Genomic DNA, 22,500 nt, shown 5'->3' on the forward strand with positions numbered 1-22,500 from the left:
TCTGCCAGCTCACCGCCTTTCCTCAATCAAATGTTATATTATGTATTATACTATTGGGATCTGTGGAAATTCCACAGAACAAAAAAAGATAAGAGAAGCTATTTAAGAAAGAAAGGATGATTTTTAATTTTATTTTACCAAATTATTTCACTTCCTGTCCCAATAATACATTATATGATTTTAAAACTTCCCTCTGCTAAGAACTTCAAATTTCTATTCCTCTCTTCTTCAACAAACTTTTTAACCATGTAATTCCCCTCTTCATAACATTTCTCTCTTTCTCTTCACCTTTCCTTCCCCACCCTACAGTACATCATTACCACTTCTCTCTCCCACTTTTCTCTCATCTTTTTCTCTCACTCTTCACCTCTCCCTTCAACTAACCATGTGATGCATTTGGCCTTAGTGTATTATTATACTCCTCTCTTCTGTCTTCTCTACTCACATTTCTTCTCCTGTCCCCTCTCACTTTTACTCCACCTCTCTAACTAACTAAAGTCTAATGGTCAAACAAACAAGCAGACTATTATTTAGATTGTATCATATTGAGTTACTAGATAACAGTTTTTAACTACTGTACAATAAATGGCTATGTCACCAATACCAAAAGGTAACTGCCCAACATTAAAACCAACATTTACTGCTCTGAAATGGCAACCCATGTGAAACAGTGCCCCAAAGGTAAGAGAGTTCTATGTAATTTGTTCATCCTGATCTGGGTATCAGGTGCCAAGCACTGCATTACATTTTTTCATTGTGTTTTGATGTTCGAAATTATTTTGATATTATGAGTGTCTCCACTTCCCCAATCTACATTTCATTGCTAGTCAATGGCTTAACATGGTACAGGTCTTTAAATTTCTTCATCAGTTTCTAGTAAGCCCTCAAATAGATCAAGTACTGATTTCACTACCCTCTTAGTCAATTAAACAACCCCAGTGTTCAAATACTACCTCAACCTCTTTTAGTCACCTTTTATGACATGCAGAGGAAATATAGATGCTCTTTCACATGCCAGTCAATATGAGAATATGGAAATACTTTTTTACATGAGTCTCCACATAGCACTAGAGAAACTTGAAGTGTTTTTCTCAAGAACACATGTCACCTGTTCCAGGAACTGAACCTGTAATCTGGCAATCATGCATGCAACACTCTTACCACTATGCCACGTGCTTTCACTGTTGCTAACTTTCACCCTCTTGTCAATACCCCTGTACATGGTTTGTACAGCTTTCACAAGCCATTCATTTACTTCCAGCTTCCTCAGTCCCCACAAGTTTACTGAGCAAAGGACTGTTGAATATTATTGATGAGAACAATGACAAGACAAAGTGAAAACAGAATGTAATGATAATTAGTTTGGCACAGAATGAGAGATAAGAAAAGTAAAGTGTCTTTAATATTTTGAGCTTACACTCTTTATCACAAAGTCAGATGGAGGAAAGAAAAAATAAAGCAGGAGTATATAAGCTTGGTATGTGAGTGTGTGTGTGTGTGTGTGTGTATGTAAGGTGCCACACATCTTTGACTGGAGGCAGAGAAACTTAAAATGAAATGCATGGTGTAAATGCATTTATCCTCAATGTCAATACATTCAATATTTAGTTTGATAGGAAAGCAAAGAACAACGTACCCCACCAACTGTAGCTGACCGTAAGAGCTCCCGTTTTGTCATAACAGCCAGATATGAGACATTCGTCAGAAGATACAGAACGGTGACAAGGGGAATCCCAATTAGTATTGCCAGTGGTAAATTTCTATAACGAAATATCAGAATACATATATTTTACAAAGGCGGAATAACTTACAGTTTTTGGCATGGAAATGTCTTGTGTGTGTATACACAAGGGGTGGGGCTGAAAAGTTTCTGGCTTTGAAATCAGACCTGGACACTATGCAGCAGTGGATCATGGACTGGCAACTCAAGCTGGCTGTGGACAAATGTACCACCATGCATTTTGGGAGGAAAAACCCAGCGTCTACTTACTCCCGCTAATCTCAAAAAGTCTTCTTTTGAATGTGACCTTGGCATTATTGCCAACAGCGATTTGCGTTGGACAAAACACATTGCTAAAATTACCAAAAAGGCTGAGGGTGTCTTGGCATCACTCACCAAGTCCTTTGTGAACCACTCTCCGGCTATCTATCTGTGGCTTTATATAGCTATGATGCGGCCTCACCTGGAATTTGCCTCACCGGTCTGGAACCCCTATCTTGCCCAGGATATGAATCGTCTGGAAACCATTCAGCAACGTGCAACCAAGAGAATACCATCCATTAGGCATTTGCCATATTTTGAACGCCTTACTTCCCTGGGCATGGATACATTGAAACACCAACGTCTGGCTGATGACTTGGCACACACCCATAAAATTACTAACCATCTTACAAACAATAACTCTGAGCATCTTTTCAACCTCCACCTGTCTAACACCTGTGGACATGTTTACAAAGTCAGAAAACAGCACAGCTCCCATAACTTTCGGAAACATTTTTTCACACTAAGATTTGCTGAAGTATGGAACAAACTGCCGGCATCAGTTGTTAGTTGTTGGAGCACTGCATCCTTCAAAACTTCCATGCTTCCTGAGATTCGCCAACACTACACCTGATTTTTTCTCCTCCATACACACGCAAGCATGTGTCTGACTCATACACTGTTCGCTTTCCAGACATTCATACATAACTGAATATGCTTTATACACACTTTTGACAAGTTGTGGTGCACCTGAGCACTGTATACAATAATTTCATTATCATTATTATTTAAAATAAAGGAGTATCAGTTAATTATGATTTTATTCAACACACTCTCATCTCAGATTCAAACACTTATTGCAGCAGTCCTTCAGTTTTTCCAACCTTGTAAAGGAACTCAGGAAGTTGGGCTTCCAGCCAGGCCTTTTGCGATACCCTTAAAGCCAAGAAATTTTCAGCATACCTTTGTAAGTATATATATATATATATATTATAAATGACTGAAACAAGTAAAAGAGTATATAATTGTTAAACAGGACAGCTAACATAAAGGCAAGGCAAACATCTCAAGTCATATACAATATTATTATAGGAAGAAATTCAAAATCTTACAGCTGTTTCTGAGACATCCCTGAATATGGAATATTCTGTCATCAGAGACAAATAGGGAAAATGAGAATGGTATATATATTATATATAGATGACAATATAGAGAAAGGGGTAAAAGAATAACAAGATGGAAAGAAAAAAGAAAAAAGAAGCATAAAAGTTCATAGTTCAACTTCCCGAATTTATAGAAGCCTGAGCATGAGTCTGTACGTGCAATCCCATGCAGATCCATGAGTGTAAGTTCTTAGGTGCAATCCTGCATATATCCATGAAAGAGCTGTAAGATTTTGAATTTGTTCCTATAATAGGCGTAGGAGTAGCTGTGTGGTAAATAGCTTGCTTATGAACCACATGTTTCCGGGTTCAGTCCCACTGCATAGTACCTTGGGCAAGTGTCGTCTGCTATAGCCTCAGGCCGACCAAAGCCGTATGAGAGGATTTGGTAGATGGAAACTGAAAGAAGCCCGTCGTATATATGTGTATGTTTGTGTGTTGTGTTTGCCCCCTCCCCCAACATCGCTTGACAACCGATGATGATGTGTTTACGTCCCCGTAACTTAGCGGTTTGGTAAAAGAGACCGATAGAATAAGTACTAGGCTTACAAAGAATAAGTCCTGGGGTCGATTTCCTCAACTAAAGGTGGTGCTCCAGCATGGCCGCAGTCAAATGACTGAAACAAGTAAATGAATAAATGAAACGAATAATAATATTGTATACGTCTTGAGATGTTGTCTTGCTTTAATGTTTCCTGTCCTGTTTAACAATTATATATCCACTGCATCGGAAATCTGCAATGGCTCCCTAACTACCCTCTCAGCTATAACCTTGGAGCCCTAGTAATCCATTACAGCACTTACCTAGCATACCTAATCGTTTAGATTACCTGTGAACTAAAGCCCCATACTTTGTATATATATTTGAGACATAATCTATCAGCTTCCAGTAATAAGCAGGTTTATGTCAAGCTCAGAATTGCATTAACCTAGGACACTTAAAAAGTAAAAAAAAATCACATGCCTTTTGTAATGCAATCAAATACAAATTAAATTTACAGTTAAGAAGTGTGTGTGTGTGTATCATTTACATTGTCCTTCAACTTACAAATGGATTTGATTGTGTTGTCTGGTCTGAGAAAGAAAACAACTTCAAATATTTCAAGTATTTCAAAAGGACATCCTGTTGTGTGTGTGTGTGTTATGTGTGTGTGTGTGTTATGTGTGTGTGTGTGTGTTGTGTGTGTGTGTTGTGTGTGTGTGTTATATGTGCGTATATTATATATAAATATATGTATATTTGTGTGTTGTGTGTGGTGTGTATTATATGTATGGCGTTGTGTTGTGTGTGTGTGTGTGTTCTGTATGTATGTGTGTTGTGTTGGTGTGTTGTGGTGTGTGTGGTGTATGTGTGTGTGGGGGGTGAGATGTGTGTGTGTGTGTGGTATGTATGTGTATGATGTGTGTGTGTGTGTGTATATATGTATATGTAGTGTGTGTGTATGGCCCGCACACACGCGTAGACGCGCACGAACATGCGCGTGCACGGGCGGGCACGCATATACACACACCATCCTACCCCAAAAAATTCTTTAAACAACACACATCTATTTATACCACCCTGGAACCAATCAAAAACAGCCCCCACACACACACAGACACTTGTATACGTGTATGTGCACACACACAGGGACACACACACTCACACCTCCATACAGGCACATATATACACACGCAGCACCATGTCAAATGCCATCCACGCACATACATGCGTACACACGCATGCACACACACACACACACACACAACACCATGACAACCACACACGCGGTTGGCAAACAGACACCATCTGACCAAATACTACAGACACACAGACACATCTATTCACACCACATGTATATGTATGCACACACACTACACACAGAGACACACATATTCACCTCACCCTAACCCCAAAATCATTGATGCTTGAAGGAGAGCCAAAAAAAGAAAAAAACGGTTACATCCTTTTCAATTCCACATTTCTGCTAAAACGGGCAGGTCAGTAACTACCTCACTACTACATTATGTAAATCTTTTTGAATTCATAATATTCTGTACTGAACTTTTTTTAATAATTCCTCCTGGAAATTACCCTGAGATTATAATATATTTGTTTAAATCTTTTCTGCCCATTTTTTCAATGAGCTTGTTAAACCTCTTTATATTCTCAACATACCGTTGTACTTTTTATGTCCTTAACATGTCCCTGTTACCAAAGACTGTATATAATATATGTAATGTAGCAATTTGCAACAACCAATAATTAACGCAACCAAACTTCCACATGTTCCTTTTGACAATCTTTTTCCAAAGAGTGAAACCGGTAAAGTAAATAAACATCTTTTAATTGCATTTTCAAACCTTCTTTCGTATATAATTCCACTCGTGCGATACCCCACAACTCAACTTTGTTATATATATATTTATATATATATAGTAGGTCCAGGTTGAGTCGGGGTTAACCACAGTAAATAAGGTACTCAATACATAGCAGAGTAAATTAAATTATTTTATAGAAGGAGCTTCTACAGGACTAGAACTGTTTCATTCAAATGAAATCATCAGGAAGCTTGCTGTCAAAATAATTCTGGTATTTATACATTTAGGCAGATTTAATGGGGTGGTGGTGGGGGACGTTTTTTGGTAAGCAGGCACAAACTGTTGTTCTTAGGGGAGTGGTCAAAAGAATCAGTGATAAAGTAAATAAATGAATAAATAGAATAATTGAATAGAGTTTTAGGTAAGTTAGAAGACTATTGCTTTTAGTCAGTTTGTTGTGTTATTATTAAGTGGAGGGAAGAAGTAGATAAATATACATGAAAGAACATATAAAATAAATATACATACAAACCCACATACATACACATGCGAATATCCTACATATACATATACATATACACATGCATACATAGACACACACATACATACATATAAATAAATACCCTAGCACATATATATATACATATATATACATATACATATATATACATACATATATATATACATACACATATATACAAATACACATACACATACATGCAACATGCAAACACAACGCACATATATATCTACACATACATATATACCCACACATACACACACCCATATATATATTTTCTTCTCTCCTCATCTTCCTCCCTTATTTTATTTTTATTTTTATTTTCCTTTTCTGAGGAGGAAATGAGTGAGAGAACATGTGTGTATGTGTATGTGAATGAGTGTGCGTGTGAGTGTGTGTGTGAGTGTTTGAGTTTATATCCATTGGTAAAGAGATAGAAAGGAAGGGAGAGGGGAGTGTAGAAGGATTCCATTTGGCCTGCTGGAACCCTGGGGAGTTCTAGGAACTTTTGGCGTTTGTCTATTCTAAAGTCACTGAATGTGTGTTGACTGGTAGGTAGGTCATAAATTATACCTTTTATGATCTTGAAGAAGCTCAGATGCCATTCAGAGTCTAAGAACTTCATCTACATTGTATGTTTGTATAATTGTACTGTGGAGGTTTGTGTCTCTGCGTGTACATGTGTGGTTTTTTTGTGTGAGTGTGTGTGTGTGTATGTGCGTGTGTGTGTGTGTGTGTCTCTGTGTGTTTGGAGTAGGGAGAGAGACAAATAGAGAAAAAGGAAAATAAAAATAAAAATAAAATAAGGGAGGAAGATGAGGAGAGAAGAAAATATATATATGTGTGTGTGTTTGTGTGGGTATATATGTATGTGTTGATATATATGTGCGTGTGTTTGCGTGTTTGCATGTATGTGTATGTGTATTTGTATATATGTGTATGTATATATATATATATATGTATATATATATATATATATATATGTGCTAGGGTATTTATTTATATGTATGTATGTGTGTGTCTCTATGTATATGCATGTGTATATGTATATGTATATGTATGGATATCGCATGTGTATGTATTGGGTGTTGTTGTATATTTATTTTATATGTTCTTTCATGTATATTATCTACTACTTCTTCCCTCCACTTAATAACAACAACAACAAACTGACTAAAAGCAATAGTCTTCTACTTACCTAAAACTCTATTCAATTATTCTATTTATTCATTTATTTACTTTATCACTGATTCTTTTGACCACTCCCCTAAGAACAGTTTGTGCCCTGCTTACCCAAAAAACATCCCCCATAACCACCCCATTAAATCTGCCTAATTGTATAAATACCAGAACTTATTTTGACAGCAAGCTTCCTGATGATTTCATTTGAATGAAACAGTTCTAGTCCTGTAGAAGCTCCTTCTATAAAATGAATATATAATATATATATATATATATAAATATATAAATAAATATGTTCTCTAACCGATAAATTAACTGCTGCTAATTATTAGCTGCAGGCTAGTTTTCTCGGGTTCCAACGCGCCAAGGTAAAGGCATTTGAAAGATATATTCAAATGTAATAGGCTGAACTCCATGCACGCGATATTTCGGTATCGTGTTGCATCTAGTCCAGCAAATTACATTTATAACGGACCATGCTGATGATGGCTGCAGTTTTCCTTGCGGAAAATAACAGCTGAAACTAATTTAGTACATGGGTAATTATTTTATTTCGTATATTTTTCACTTGTTTATTGCTATGGTTTTGTGTTGAGTTTGATCTGAGAACATAATCTTTTGTGGTGAATGGCGATTTGACGTCTATATCTAGCATGTTGACTGTCCACTTTTCGTGCTCAGTCCTTAATTGGTATATATATATATATATATATATATATATATATATATATATATATATATATATATATATATGTAGCGGCACAAGCAGTCAGCATCATATTGGATGAGATTCGCCCACAGCCATTGCCTTCTCCGAGACTGGAGCGAGATCTCACCTGCATCCATTTGCCATGCGCGAGATCACAACAAGGCTCGTGATGGCAAACTGGATATAAGGGCCCAACAAACAGATTCTCTCTCTTCTTCATCGCAAGCACTTACTGAACACACATATTTGCTGGCTGGGTCTCCAGGCTAGTCCTGTCTGCACGTTGCATACATACATATATATGCACGTATGCATATATATGTGTTTGTCTTCTCTGCTGGTGCTGTATGAACGTTTAATGTGATTTTAGAGTCAAGTTTTGGCTGCTATTTCCAACGTGGTGGTTTCTCTTAGACACCCTAAATTATAATTTTAATCATAATTATTACCTTTGAAGGTTTTTATTCCCATGCTGGTCACCTGATAAGATCGGTATTTAAATAACAATCTTCGTTACTTGTTTCAGTCATTTGACTGCAGCCATGCTGGAGCACCGCCTTTAGTCGAGCAAATCGACCCCAGGATTTATTCTTTGTAAGCCTAGTACTTATTCTATCGGTCTCTTTTGCCAAACCACTAAATTACGGGGACATAAACACACCAGCATTGGTTGTCAAACGACTTTGGGGGACAAACACAGACACACACACACATATATATGTATATATACACATATACATATATACAACAGGCTTCTTTTAGTTTCCGTCTACCAAATCCACTCACAAGGCTTTGGTCGGCCTGAGGCTATAGTAGAAGACACTTTCCCAAGGTACCACGCAGTGGGACTGAACCCGGAACCATGTGGTTGGTAAGCAAGCTACTTAACACACAGCTACTCCTGCGCCTATATATAAATTCATTTAATCCAGATGATAGTGCTCATCCCATTGCCATACAAATCTGTCCTTGGAGTAAATCCACTTGAATCCAGCCAGATAAATATCTCACTTAAAAGACATTATTGACCAAAATGTAACAACAATATTATTAATGAAGAACTGCTGTCCAAATAAAGTACTTAAAGGCTGCAAAACAGGACAATAGACCACTTTTTCATTGAGAGAGTGATATGCTGTCCAGTTTAACACCACAACACTACGCTTGAGTATCTTTATAATAATGAAATTATTGTATACAGTGCTCAGGTGGTGCACCACAACTTGTCAAAAGTGCATATAAAGCATATGCAGTAATATACAAATGTCTGGAAAGTGAACAGTGTGTGAGTCAGATACATGCTTGCATGTGTATGGAGGGAGAAAATCAGGTGTAGTGTTGGCGAATCTCAGGAAACATGGAAGTTTTGAAGGATGCAGTGCTCCGACAACTAACAACTGATGCCAGCAGTTTGTTCTATGCTTCAGCAACTCTTAGCATGAAAAAATGTTTCCGAAAGTCATGGGAGCTGTGCTGTTTTCCGACTTTGTAAACATGTCCACGGGTGTTAGACAGGTGGAGTTTGAAAAGGTGCTCAGAGTTATTGTTTGTAAGATGGTTAATAATTTTATGGGTGTCTGCCAAGTCAGCTGCCAGACGTCGGCGTTTCAATGTGTCCATGCCCAGGGAAGTAAGACATTCAGAATATGGCAGATGCCTGATGGAGGGTATTGACTTTAATGGAATTGACTCAGTTGCAGGCATTTGGCCCAGGTCTTTAGTTTTATGATAACTTTGATAATTTGATACACTTATCGTTATTGCATCTTCCCTTGTATGGAGCCACCATTTATTACAGGCTTCAGGTAGAAGAGGCTCTGCAGCAGAGTCTAACTGACAGGGTCCCTAATCCATGAGTAATATCACAGGAGGTAGCCCTTTTTACTGGTAGGCCTAACAACAGTCACTAACTTTCAAATGGTCTACTTGCAGGGGACAACATAGAAGTTATTACTAACCCATGAGTCAAGCTCCTTCTTTACCTTCATGCATAAGTTTCAGAGATCCTACAAAGATTATAGGTACTGATCTGAGACCCCCTTCGGTCACGACACAGACCATGGGATTGCACCTAGAAAGTCGCCCTCCCAGGCACAAGTCCAGGCAAGGTTGCTTATGGAAGACCAGCAGTCGCCCATGCATACCGCCCCCTCTCCACACCACCAGTGTTATCCAAGGGAAAGGCAAAGGTGCCGATACAGATTGGCACCTGTGATGTTGCAACTCATTTCTACAGCTGAGTGAACTGGAGCAACATGAATTAAAGTTTCTTGCTCAAGAACACAACACGCAGCCCGGTCCAGGATCCAGGATTCGAACTCACAACCTTGCGATCGTAAGCTCAACGCTCTAACCACTGAGCCATGCACCTTCATTATAGGTACTACCACTCATCTTTTCATTAGCCATTTTGTTATATTTCTGTCGAAATAGACTAATTTTGTTTCAATTAATTTTTAAAATTATGAAAAATCTGTTAAAGTAATTTTGTCATGAAGCTTGTGTTTAAAGGTTAAATTAAGAAAAATTTTAATGGAAGATTTTAATTTGACAACATTACCACATTTGTGTCATAAAACTAGGGGTCATCTCAGGTGGACTGGTATATATATATATATATATATATATATATACACATATGATACGTAGATACTGGAGGTATCAGGGCGTGTATATGTCTTGAAAAAAATTACAAAAATCGATTCCAGGCGAGAATGCGATCGATAAAGCCGTGGGAACGTGCATTTGTAAAATCGTTTTTCTTGGAATAGAAAAAAAAGTCTATCTTTATTTCTTCTTTTGCTGGTGTCTCAAATTTAGGTTAAATCAGTGTTTCTCAAAGGGGAGGCCTATGGGACGGTCAGACAAGTTGTTTTGAGAAAATTTGCTTTAAATGTTTGACAACTCAGCACCGTCCATTGGACGGGGGGGGGGGCATTTTGCTCCGCCTGACTGGCACCCATGCCAGTGGCACGTAAAAGCACCCACTACACTCTCGGAGTGGTTGGCGTTAGGAAGAGCATCTAGCTGTAGAAACTCTGCCAGATCAAGACTGGAGCTTGGTGCAGCCACCTGGTTTGCCAGCCCACAGTCAAACTGTCCAACCCATGCTAGAATGGAAAGCGGATGTTAAACAACGATGATGATGATGATGAGGATATATATATAGGCACACACACATATATACATACATGCACAGATGTGTGTATGTACATTTTATTTTACAGACACTCTTATTCTACAAAGAATAAGAGCTTCTGTGTCCTGTGAAAAAATTTTAAATTAAAATTAACAAAAGAGAGAAACTGGTAAATTCTTGAACATATCATATAGAGAAAATCTCAAGTAGAAAATTTGTAACCTGTACAAACCTGTATGGATTTTTAAGTTCCTCTATGGCATAATTGAGGTTATTCCTGTTTCGGAAAAAAAATAAAAGGAAAAGATAGAAAAAGTGGAAGTTATTAATAATTAATTTTGAGACAGACATAAGTTATTTAATTTATAAATTATTTAATTATAGAGGCTCCTGTGCCTTTCAAGTATACATTTTTCTCTTTGCTTTCTTTTGGGTTAAATCCTATTATACTTTTGAAATTAAAGAATCATCCAAAACACGGGCTGAAAGTTTGGGACACACATCTGGCTGTACATTTGTACCCCCAATACATGGGAGCAAAGAAATACAAGAGTGACAATAAAAGATATCAGAAACGAGGCAAATCTGTGGCTAGTCATCACTTTTGTATCACAGTATGGGTTAATAGTGAAAGCAGCCCTAATAAGAGGCTGCATGTGGTTAGGAGGTATTAAAATGGGCTTCCAAGCACTCATAACCCTACAGTTCCATAATAGAACTGTGTACAAAAGGGCTTAAGATTGACAATACAGGGCCAAATGCCTGGTTGAAACATGTGGCATAGTAAGAATCACTTCAGAGCCTCTTGTCTTGAAGGAGTAGGAAGGCTAGGCAAAACACAAAAAGATAAAGAGAGAGAGAGGGAGAGAGAAATGGAAATGATGTAGACCACCTGAGCAACAAACTCCAATCTAATAATAATAATAATAATAATAATAATAATAATAATAATAATAATAATAATATAATAATAATAATAATAATAATAATGCATGCCCTGATTCAGTACCAGGCTGTGGCTCCCATGACTACTGATCTTAACTGATTGGAAGTGTTATCATGTACATTGTTTTGTCTTTGTATAAAAGATGAGCTACAGCAAATATTCTGCCCAATACCACAGATTTGCTTGTCAGCTTTTTGACCTTAACCAGTTGACCATGTCCCTTAGTGGCTGATGATATGTGCATCTCTGATCACGAGCAGAAATAGTGGGGGAGCATCATAGCCATGTGTTGAGAGGAATTCTTAGAGTTTTGGATAATTCACCTTTGGAAACATGGGTGGTTTGTTCAACATCTTTAAACAATCGTTATTCAGGGACCTTTTGAATGGGATGGTCTACTCAACCAAAAGAAAAGTCTAACTGGGCCCTACCTGCAAGGTCATGCATTATTTATCTTGATATGAGATCACTATGTTGCGCACATATGGTTGTGATGCATGTGCCTAGTGTACCCTTATCAGACGGGTAGTCATGATGGGTATACTAGGCTTTGTACATTTTACCCCAGTGTCAATTTGATGGCATGTACTGCTCTCTCACTCAATAATGATAATAATAATGATAATAACAATAGCAATGATAATAATGATGATGGACTCTCCCATTGAAGATAAGTTATGAGTGTTCAGCTTTTACTGAATGACCTGCACAAATGATCATAAGTACAGCACCCTAACCACTAGGTCAATAATAATAATCTTTTCTACTAGGCGAGGGGACTATTAATTACATTGACTCCAGTGTTTCACTGGTATTTATTTTATTGACTCCGAGAGGAGAAAAGCAAAGTTGACCTCGGCAGAATTTTAACTCAGAATGGAACGACAGGCGAAATACTGCAAAGCATTTTGTCTAGCATGCTAAAGATTCTGCCATCTCATTACATAATGATAGTAATAATGATAGCAATGATAATCCTTTCTACTAAGGCACAAGGCCTGAAATTGGGGGGGGGGGTCAGTCGATTAGATCGACCCCAGTACACAACTGGTAATTAATTTAACGACCCCGAAAGGATGAAAGGCAAAGTCAGCTGCAGTGGAATTTGCACTCAGAACCGAAGGACAAACAAAATGCTGCTAAGCACTGGGTCTGCTAATGATTCTGGCAGCTTGCTGCCATATTAATAATAATAATAATAGTAATGATAATAATAATAATAATAATAATAATAATAATAATAATAATAATAATAATAATAATAATAACAACAGCAACAATAACAATGATAAGTATTAGTATCATTATCAATATTAAGGTGGGAAGCTAGCAGAAACATTAGCATGCCGGGCGAAATGTTTGCGGTATTTCGTCTGCTGTTACATTCTGAGTTCAAATTCTGCCGAAGTAGACTTTGCCTTTCATCCTTTCGGGGTCGATAAATTAAGTACCAGTTACGCACTGGGGTCAATGTAATCGACTTAATCCGCTTGTCTGTCCTTGTTTGTTCCATCTGTATTTAGCCCCTTGTGGGTAGTAAAGAAATAAGAAATGTTAGCATACTGATGATGGCAGTTATGATGAAGATGATGATGATGATGATGATAGTAGTGACGACAATGATGATGATGATGATGTTTGTCTGATGGCACATCATCTTCATCTTTTCCTATTAACTTGTTTCAGTGATTGGACTGCAACCATACTGAGAGGCTGCCACCCCGAAGGGTACAGTCAAACGAAAGGACCCCGGGAACTTACTTTCTTTTGTTTTTTTAGTCTGGTACTTATTCTATTGCTCTTGTTTGCCAAACTGCTAAGTTACAAGGATGTAAACAAAACAATACTGGTTGCCAAGCAACGACAGGGAGAGAACAAACATAAAACATAAACACAAAAAACACACATAAACATAATAATGAATGAAATTAGGACAAAATTACTCACCATCCCTCAAAAGCCCATAATCCATCATAAAATGCCAAAGCAATAACTGATCCTGAAGTCTCAGAACCTGTGAAACCCTCTGGGAGGTCATAGAATTCACCTAAAGGATATAATGATAAAAAAAAATTATTAGTCCCACTGAGTGGTACCTTGGGCAAGTGTCTTCTGGTTCAGTCCCACTGTGTGGCACCTTGGGCAAGTGTCTTCTACTAGAACCTCGGGCCAACCAAAGCCTTGTGAATGGAGTTGGTAGACGGAAACTGAAAGAAGGCCGTCGCATATGTATATATATATATATATATATTATATATATATATATATATATGTATATATATATATATATATTATATATATATATATATATATTATATATATATATATATATATATATATATATATATATGTATGTATGTGCGCGTATATGTTTGTGTGTCTGTGTTTGTCCCCCACCAACATCACCTGACAACCGATGCTGGTGTGTTTACGTCCCTGTAACTTAGTGGTTCAGCAAAAGATACCGATAGAATAAGTACTAGGCTTACAAAGAATAAGTCCTGGGGTTGATTTGCTCAACTAAAGGTGGCACTCCAGCATGGCTACAGTCAGATGACTGAAACGAGTAAAAGAGTAAAAGAGTAAAAAGAGGTATTTGGCATATAATGACAGCACATGACCTAGTGGTTAGAGTGATGCACTCATGATCGCAAAATCATGGTTTCAATTCCTAGACTGGATGATGCAATGTGTTCTTGAACAAAACACTATCTCACATTGCTCTGCGATCATTTTGCCACCTGATGTGTGGTACACAGTGCATGTGTCGAATTGATGGAAAGAGAGAGCTAATGCACAGCTCATACATTTGATCACTATACCCCTTTCGTTACCAAATCAGCTGAAACCGGTTCTGGCTCTGTAGTACAAATGTCTTGTTTTTATAAGTTTTTAATCAAAATCTTCCATCAAGTCACAATCTATGTTCCTAACATTAGCTTAATCATAACTAAGTTATTTTGCTAAATTTTTTTAATATTTAGAATAATTGAAAGAAACACAGAGCATCTCAAAATAAATACGGTAACGAAAGGGATCAACAAATCATTTGTGCAAGTTATTCGGTAAAAGCTGAACACTTATACATCGTCTTCGATGGGAGAGTCCCCCATTTGGCATGTAAGACATACTCTCACATAAGATGTTCCCTTCTTTTACAAGGATATTTCATGAGGAAGAAATTTAGTATATTTCACTTAAAAGATAGGATTTAAAAAATATGATAAAAATAAAGCATAAATAAGAGAATTCACTTAAAAGTTGGGATAAAAAAAGAGAAAGGGAAACACAAGCATAAATAAGAGGGAATACATTTGCCTCTCAATTGTATTAAATAAATGCTAAATTTTTTTCCCACTTGAGAAGATACTATATATGACAGGGAAGCTCTGATAAGGTGTGCATTGACTCTTGAAGAACCCCTGAAGCCTACTGGTATCCAGAATGCAGTTTTCAACCGACTGTATTTGGGCAAGCAAGATGTTACCAAGTTTCTAACAAAGGAGATAAAGAAATGCAGCAAATGTGCTCAAGAAGACCTACCCAACCAATGCCAGCATAGAGAAAAAACATGTGTTTAACTGTGTGAGTGAGAGAGAGAGAGAGAGAGAGTGAGAGAGAGAGGGGAAGAGAGAGAGAGAGAGACAGACAGACAGACAAGTTTTCATGCCATTTCTGTCTATGAAAATTCAGCTAGCTGGTTCTGCTTATTTTCTCGAGATCAGAGATGGGTTAACTTCATCAGATAGTGAACCCATCAAGCAGGTGTGACTAAGTACCACAAGGTATTTTGTCCAATGTCCTAATGAGCCTTCTGATGCACACAAAATATTATTCAAATTCTATCGGTCTCTTTCGCCGAACCGCTAAGTGATGGGGACGTAAACACACCAGCATCGGTTGTGAAGCAAAGCTAGGGAGACAAACACAGACACACAAACACATACAAATATATACATATATACGACAGGCTTCTTTCAGTTTCCGTCTACCAAATCCACTCGTAAGGCATTGGTCGGCCCGGGACTATAGCAGAAGACACTTGCCTAAGATGCGACGCGGTGGGACTGAACCCGGAACCATGTGGTTGGTTAGCAAGCTACTTACCACACAGCCACTCCTGCGCTTATTACTTAAAATGAATTTTTTTTGTATACATTACTTAATTAGAATAAGATTTAATTTAGATGTTTATTAAATAAATTAATTAATTAATTAATAATTTAATTTAATGAATATAGATTAAATTATAGTATTTTAGTTTTCACTTAATGCATATTTTGTACTTTATATATATATTTATTTGTTTTAAATAATTTAATTAATTGTATATTATTTTCAAGTAATGATATATTATAGTTTATTATTCTTTTGTTATATATGTTAAAATTATATTTTTATAGATATAATAAATATTTATACCTCTTTAGTCTATTTTTTTATTTACACAAGAATATATTTGTTAAGATATTTCGTATTTTACAAGATTATATACGTATATTTATTATTTTATTTAATTAATTATTATATTGTTTTTATCTTTAACCTGAAGAGTGGCTATATATTGAATTGATTTTAGTGTTATCATTTCTTAAATATAGCCACGAAACACGTGTAGTTATTTTACCAAATATATACGTTTTATTTATTATTTTTCACATTACTTAATCATTGGTATATGTTTTATCTTATATTTAATTTTTCTATAAGACGTAATTTTTTCTAAATGGTATTATTTAATTTTTTCATTGTTGAATTGATAAAAGGTGTTTTTTCTAATTTATATATATATATATATATATATATATATATATATATATATATATATATATTATATATATATATATATATATAAAAATATATATATATATTATATTTTGTGAAATTTGATTTAGTGTTTCTAAATTTAAATTTTCCCTGTAAGTTTGGAATAATATTCCCTCATATTATTATTATATATTCTTTTGCTTGTTTCAGTCATTTGACTGCAGCCACTCTGGAGCACTGCCATTTGTCAAACAAATTGACCCCAAGACTTATTCTTTGTAAGCCTAGTATGTATTCTGTTGGTCTCCTTTGCCAAACTACTATGAGGAAATAAACACACCAACATCGGTGTCAAGCGATTGTGGAGGGACAAACACAGACACATAGATACAGACATACATACATATGTATACACACACACACACACACACACACATATATATATATATACATATATATATATATATATATACATATATATATACAAACACATACAACGGGCTTCTTTCAGTTTCTGTCAATGAAATCTATTTACTAAGCCTTGGTTGGTCCAAGGCTAGAGTAGAAAACACTTGCCGAAGGTACCATGCAGTGGGACCGAACCCAGAAGCAAGCAAATTTCTCACCACACAGTCACTCCTGTATAAGTGTATATATATATATATATATATTATATATATATATAATATATAATATATATATATACAATTGCAGCGTGGAAGGTGTTTGTAAGCCATTTAAGAAACACACAAAAGCCGTTCGATTCACTTCAACATTTAAGTTTAATTTGTCAAAATATTTTCGTCGCTAAAATCCGCGACCTGTTCACTGACAAAAATCAGATGCAGCACGGATTTTTGTCAGTGAACAGGTCGCGGATTTTAGCGACGAAATATTTTGACAAATTAAACTTAAATGTTGAAGTGAATCGAACGGCTTTTGTGTGTTTCTTAAATGGCTTACAAACACCTTCCACGCTGCAATTGTTTTCGTTTCAGCACACGATCACAGATCAAATTACTTGCTATGCGAGTACATCTCCGTAATATATATATATATATATATATATATATATATATATATATATATATATTTCTCTTATGTATTTAAGCTATGTGACTGCAGTCATGCTGAAGCATACATGCATACAATAAAAATGAAAACAAAAAAAGACAAAATTTTGCTTATAATTACCTTTTCCCATCATTACAAAACCACCAATGATGATGATGATGAGGGCTGTGATTTTGGCTACTGTAAAAGCCACCTGAATGCTTGCTGCGAAATCAGTGCTATAACAGTTGATTGCTGTGATCAGAACTGGACATAAACAAAACAAAGAAAGCATTTTATTGATAGCAATGGAGATTGACAACAATGGGACTAGTGGTAGTGATGGTGGCAGTGGTAGCTGAACTGGTGGAGGGGGAGGTGGGGGATACTGGTGATGGTAATGGCAATGGTAGTAGATTGGGGAATGAAATTATAATCAAAATTGAATAACTGCTAAAAAAATGTCTAGATAAGTATATAAAATAATTTTTTTGAAAAATTGAAAACAATTTGAAACTGATAAAAAAATTTTTTGAAGTAAAAGATATGAAAAAAATTTTTAAGTAATTTCAACAATAAAACAAATAAAAATGTTTTTAATGTACTCTTTTACTTGTTTCAGTCATTTGACTGTGGCCATGCTGGAGTACCACCTTTCGTCAAGCAAATTAAACCCAGGACTTATTCTTTGTAAGCCTAGTATGTATTCTGTTGGTCTCCTTTGCCGAACCGCTAGTTTACGGGGACATAAACACACCAGCATCGGTTGTCAAGCAATGTTGGGTGGACAAACACATACACACACACACACACACATACATACATACATACATACATACATACATACATACATACATACATACATACATACATACATACATACATACATACTCACTTGCATTTATAGCGGGCCATGCTGATGAATGCTACAGTTATCGTTTCGGATAATAATAGCCGAAACTGATCAGTACATGGATAATTATTTTATTTCGTATATTGTCACTTGTTTATTGCTTTGGTTTTGTGCTGAGTTTGATTTGAGAACATAATCTTTTGTGGAGAATGGCGATTTGACGTCTATATCTAGCATGTTGACTGTCCACTTTTCGTGTTCAGTCCTTAATTGGTATATATAAATATTTTAATCTTCGGATTCTTTTTTAATATGCTAGACCACTGGTTTTAATTGATAAATATCAATTTCTACTCTTAATTAATTTTATATATATATATATATATACCGGAGTAAACACATAAATGTGAAACAAGGTGGAAAAAAGAGTACTCAAATACCAGTGGTAGAGTAATATGCTTTATTTTAAGCAGCAGAAAATTCAACAAAATCTGTTACTCTGTGTTTCTCGTTGCCGTTCATCAGACAGTTTTTGCTAGAATGGAACTGATATATCAATTCAATCTATACTCTTACAAACGCTACACCTTTAAAAAGAAATGGACTTGTTTGATTGGCCCTTTAGAAAAAACGGTCAATCTTCGAGCGATAAACAAAAAGGTCAAAAATATATGTATATATATATAAAAAAACTTATAAAAATTATATATAAAAATTATAAAAATTATAAAATCCGAGGAAAAACCATTGACGTTAATGAAGACAGTGCAAATTAATGCATAGAAATTAAACCTGTTATAAATACTGCCATACATATTTATATTAAAATCTACATATATATATCAACATACACAAAAGGATGCGCGTAAACGCCATACATACATATACAGACGTATGAATATGAATCTAAATATACACGTAAAAGCATGTGTACATATATTCACGCAAACCGTCTCGCACGCAAGCTAAAATTCATCTATGTAGCAATTCTCATATACTGGGCAAGGAGGGGGAACGAAAGAAAGGGAGAGAGAGAAAAAAGAAACGAAGGAGGGGTGGGGAAAAAAACGAAATAAGCAGTGTAACGATGTTATTGGCATCTATAGAGACCAGTATACATACACAAGTTTGAATTGATACATATACATACCGTCGTGTATATGTGTGCTTAAGCACAAACATACTTTCACTTACACATACACAGATATTCTCTAGTTTCACTGGTCCCACTCCTGAACTATACGGTCGTTACATTGACGACATTATCGGTGCCACCTCACTCTCCCGTGAACATCTAGATTCCTTCCTCTCTTTCGTTCAATCCTTCCATCCTCCCCTCCACTTCATCTCTACTATCTCCAACACCTCTGTCTCCTTCCTTGACATTTCGGTCAGCATTCATCACTCCACTCTTACCACCTCCATTCACAACAAACACACAGACTCACACTCATACCTAAACTTCTCTTCCTCCCACCTCAAACACACCAAGCTTTCCATCCCCTATTCCCAATTCCTCCGTCTACGTAGGCTCTGCAGTGACGACCATGACTTTGAGACTCAGTCTCAACGCATGGCTCGCCACTTCATTCTACGTGGATACCCCCTCACCACTATCCACACCGCCCTTGCCAGAGCACGTTCCGTAGACCGTGCATCTGCTCTCTCCTCCCGAACCCGCCCTGCAGTCTCCCGCCTCCCTTTTACCCTCACTTACCGCCCAACCACTCTATCTCTCCAACGCACCATTCTTCGAGCTTTACGGCATCTCCAGTTCGACCTGTCCACTTTACACCTCTTCCCTAACCTACCCCTCTCCTTCTTCAAACGAGCCCATAACCTACGAGACCTCTCGGTCCACAGCTTCTTCCCTGACCCTACCTCCCAACCTGGTTCGTTCCCCTACTCCCGCCCACGTTGCCGCACTTGCCCTTACCTCTCCAACACCACCCTCCTAACTGGCACCCATCATCGACCCTATAGCATCATCAACTCCTTCACCTGTACCTCCAGCAATATTATCTATTGCATCTCCTGCTATTTCTGCCGTTCCCTGTACATCGGACAAACGGGACGCCGCTTGGTTGACCGGTTCGCGGAATACCTCCGAGACATCCGCCTTGCCAATGACACCCCGGTCTCATGCCATTTCCACTCCACCGGTCACTCCTTGCAACACCTGTTTCTGTTCGGATTGTCCTTGCACAGAGGCCATCCGGATTCCCGCTTGCGCCGTGAACAGGGATTAATCTTCTCTCTTCGCTCTTTTACGCCATTTGGTCTCAACTCTCCCCCCTTTTCATCTAACCCCCCTTTTTCATCTAACCTCCCCTGACTCCTACTTCTCTTCAGTCCTTCATCTTTTCACCCCTACTCTCTTTCCCTCTTCTTCCCTCTTCTTTCTTCTTTCTTCTTCCCTCTTCCCCTTCTCTCTTTCTCTCTGCTCCCTCACTTCCCTTCTCTCCCCTCCCTTCCTCCCTCCCTCCCTCCACTCCTCCTCCTCTCCCTCTCCCCTCCTTTTCCATCCCCTTCCTTCTCCTCTTCTCTTTCCTTCTCCTCTCCCTTCTCCTCCTCCTCCCCTCTATCCCTCATCTCCTTTCTCCACTCCCCTCCTCTCTCTTCCCTCCCCCTCTCTTCTCTCCCTCTCTCTTCTCTCCCCCTCTCTTCTCTCCCCCTCTCACTCTCCCCACAAATCCCACTCTACCCCAACCCCCAGCCGAACCCACACCCCACATGGGCTTTCTCCACTCTCGCCCCCACTTCTCCACAACATCACACCACACTACACTACACCATACGACATTACACATCACATCATACATACACACGTCCAGACCACCAGCCCTCTTTCACACGCACATACATACTCTATTATACACACACGCACCTTCATGTTGGGGTGAGGTCACTTGACCCTGTTATCTCGCCTACTATCCCTCTAGCGTCTAACGTCTGATCTCTGACTTCTGCCTGAAATCAGAACGCCATTTTGGATCGTTAGCTCCTACACGCATTTCTTTTCTCTCCTTGTTTCTTTTCTGTGTATCTTTCTGTCGAAGAGCATAGGCTCGAAACATAAAAGACATTTTCTATTTCTATTCCTGAGCGCTATACTATTACATTAGTTTGTTTGTACCCCACCTGCCTTCGTCTTTTGTTTATTTTTGTAAACCTTCCCGTTATATATATATATATTATATTGATAGAAATGGTAAGACAACAAAAGAATGGAAGAGGCATTGATATTATGTAAATAGAGGAATTTATTTGTAAATGTAATATGTGACAATTATTCAATAGCCATGATGAAACTCTGAGTTTCGGATGTTGGGGCAGATACCCATGCCGCCATCTCTTCAGTCATCTAGTCATCGGAAAGAATGCTATGAAAATGACCGTTAAACAAGGGGATATTACTGTGTAATTGACCAATATTAAGACAAAAAAGCTATTAGAATGACGTCTTAATAACGGTCAATCACATAGTAATTTCTCTTTGTTTAACAGTCATTTTCATAGCATTCTTTCCTATGGCCGGATAATTGAAGAGATGGCGGCATGGGTTTCTGCCCCGACATCCGAAACTCAGAGTTTTATCATGGCTACCGAATAATTGTCACATATTACATTTACATATATATATATACATACATACATACATACATACATACATACACTTGTGTGTATGTATGTATGCGTGCAAGCCTGTTATCATGCGTCAATGAACTTACTGATTGCTGCTGCAGCCAAACATTTCACAAAGACAACTGGTGGTCCACATGAATCGAAGATGGGAGAAGCTACATATTCAGCAAAAACCAGGCTGCTCACAGCGATTGCTGACGGTCTGATGATTAAAGCCGTACACCAACTGCACAAGAATGCC

At 37.4% G+C, this 22,500-nt stretch overlaps 1 protein-coding gene across 2 annotated transcripts in view; it reads right to left on the reverse strand.

Moving 5' to 3' along the window:
- LOC115220765 (b(0,+)-type amino acid transporter 1-like) overlaps positions 1–22,500 on the reverse strand; it is a 143,288-nt gene that overhangs the window by 99,842 nt on the left and 20,946 nt on the right. Inside the window, exons 4-8 of one of the 2 annotated variants that reach the window (XM_029790905.2) lie at positions 22,346–22,500; positions 17,903–18,028; positions 13,889–13,988; positions 11,228–11,272; positions 1,637–1,760 (exon numbers count right to left, since the gene is read on the reverse strand). The exon at positions 22,346–22,500 is cut by the window's right edge and continues 88 nt beyond it. The exons of the other annotated variant lie outside the window; for it this stretch is intronic. Of the exons in view, the coding sequence (XP_029646765.1) occupies positions 1,637–1,760; positions 11,228–11,272; positions 13,889–13,988; positions 17,903–18,028; positions 22,346–22,500 (550 nt within the window). The remainder of the gene's footprint in view (positions 1–1,636; positions 1,761–11,227; positions 11,273–13,888; positions 13,989–17,902; positions 18,029–22,345) is intronic. 2 annotated transcript variants of the gene reach the window in all.

This window comes from Octopus sinensis, linkage group LG17 (assembly GCF_006345805.1).
Source record: "Octopus sinensis linkage group LG17, ASM634580v1, whole genome shotgun sequence".
Taxonomy (NCBI): Eukaryota; Metazoa; Mollusca; class Cephalopoda; order Octopoda; family Octopodidae; genus Octopus; species Octopus sinensis.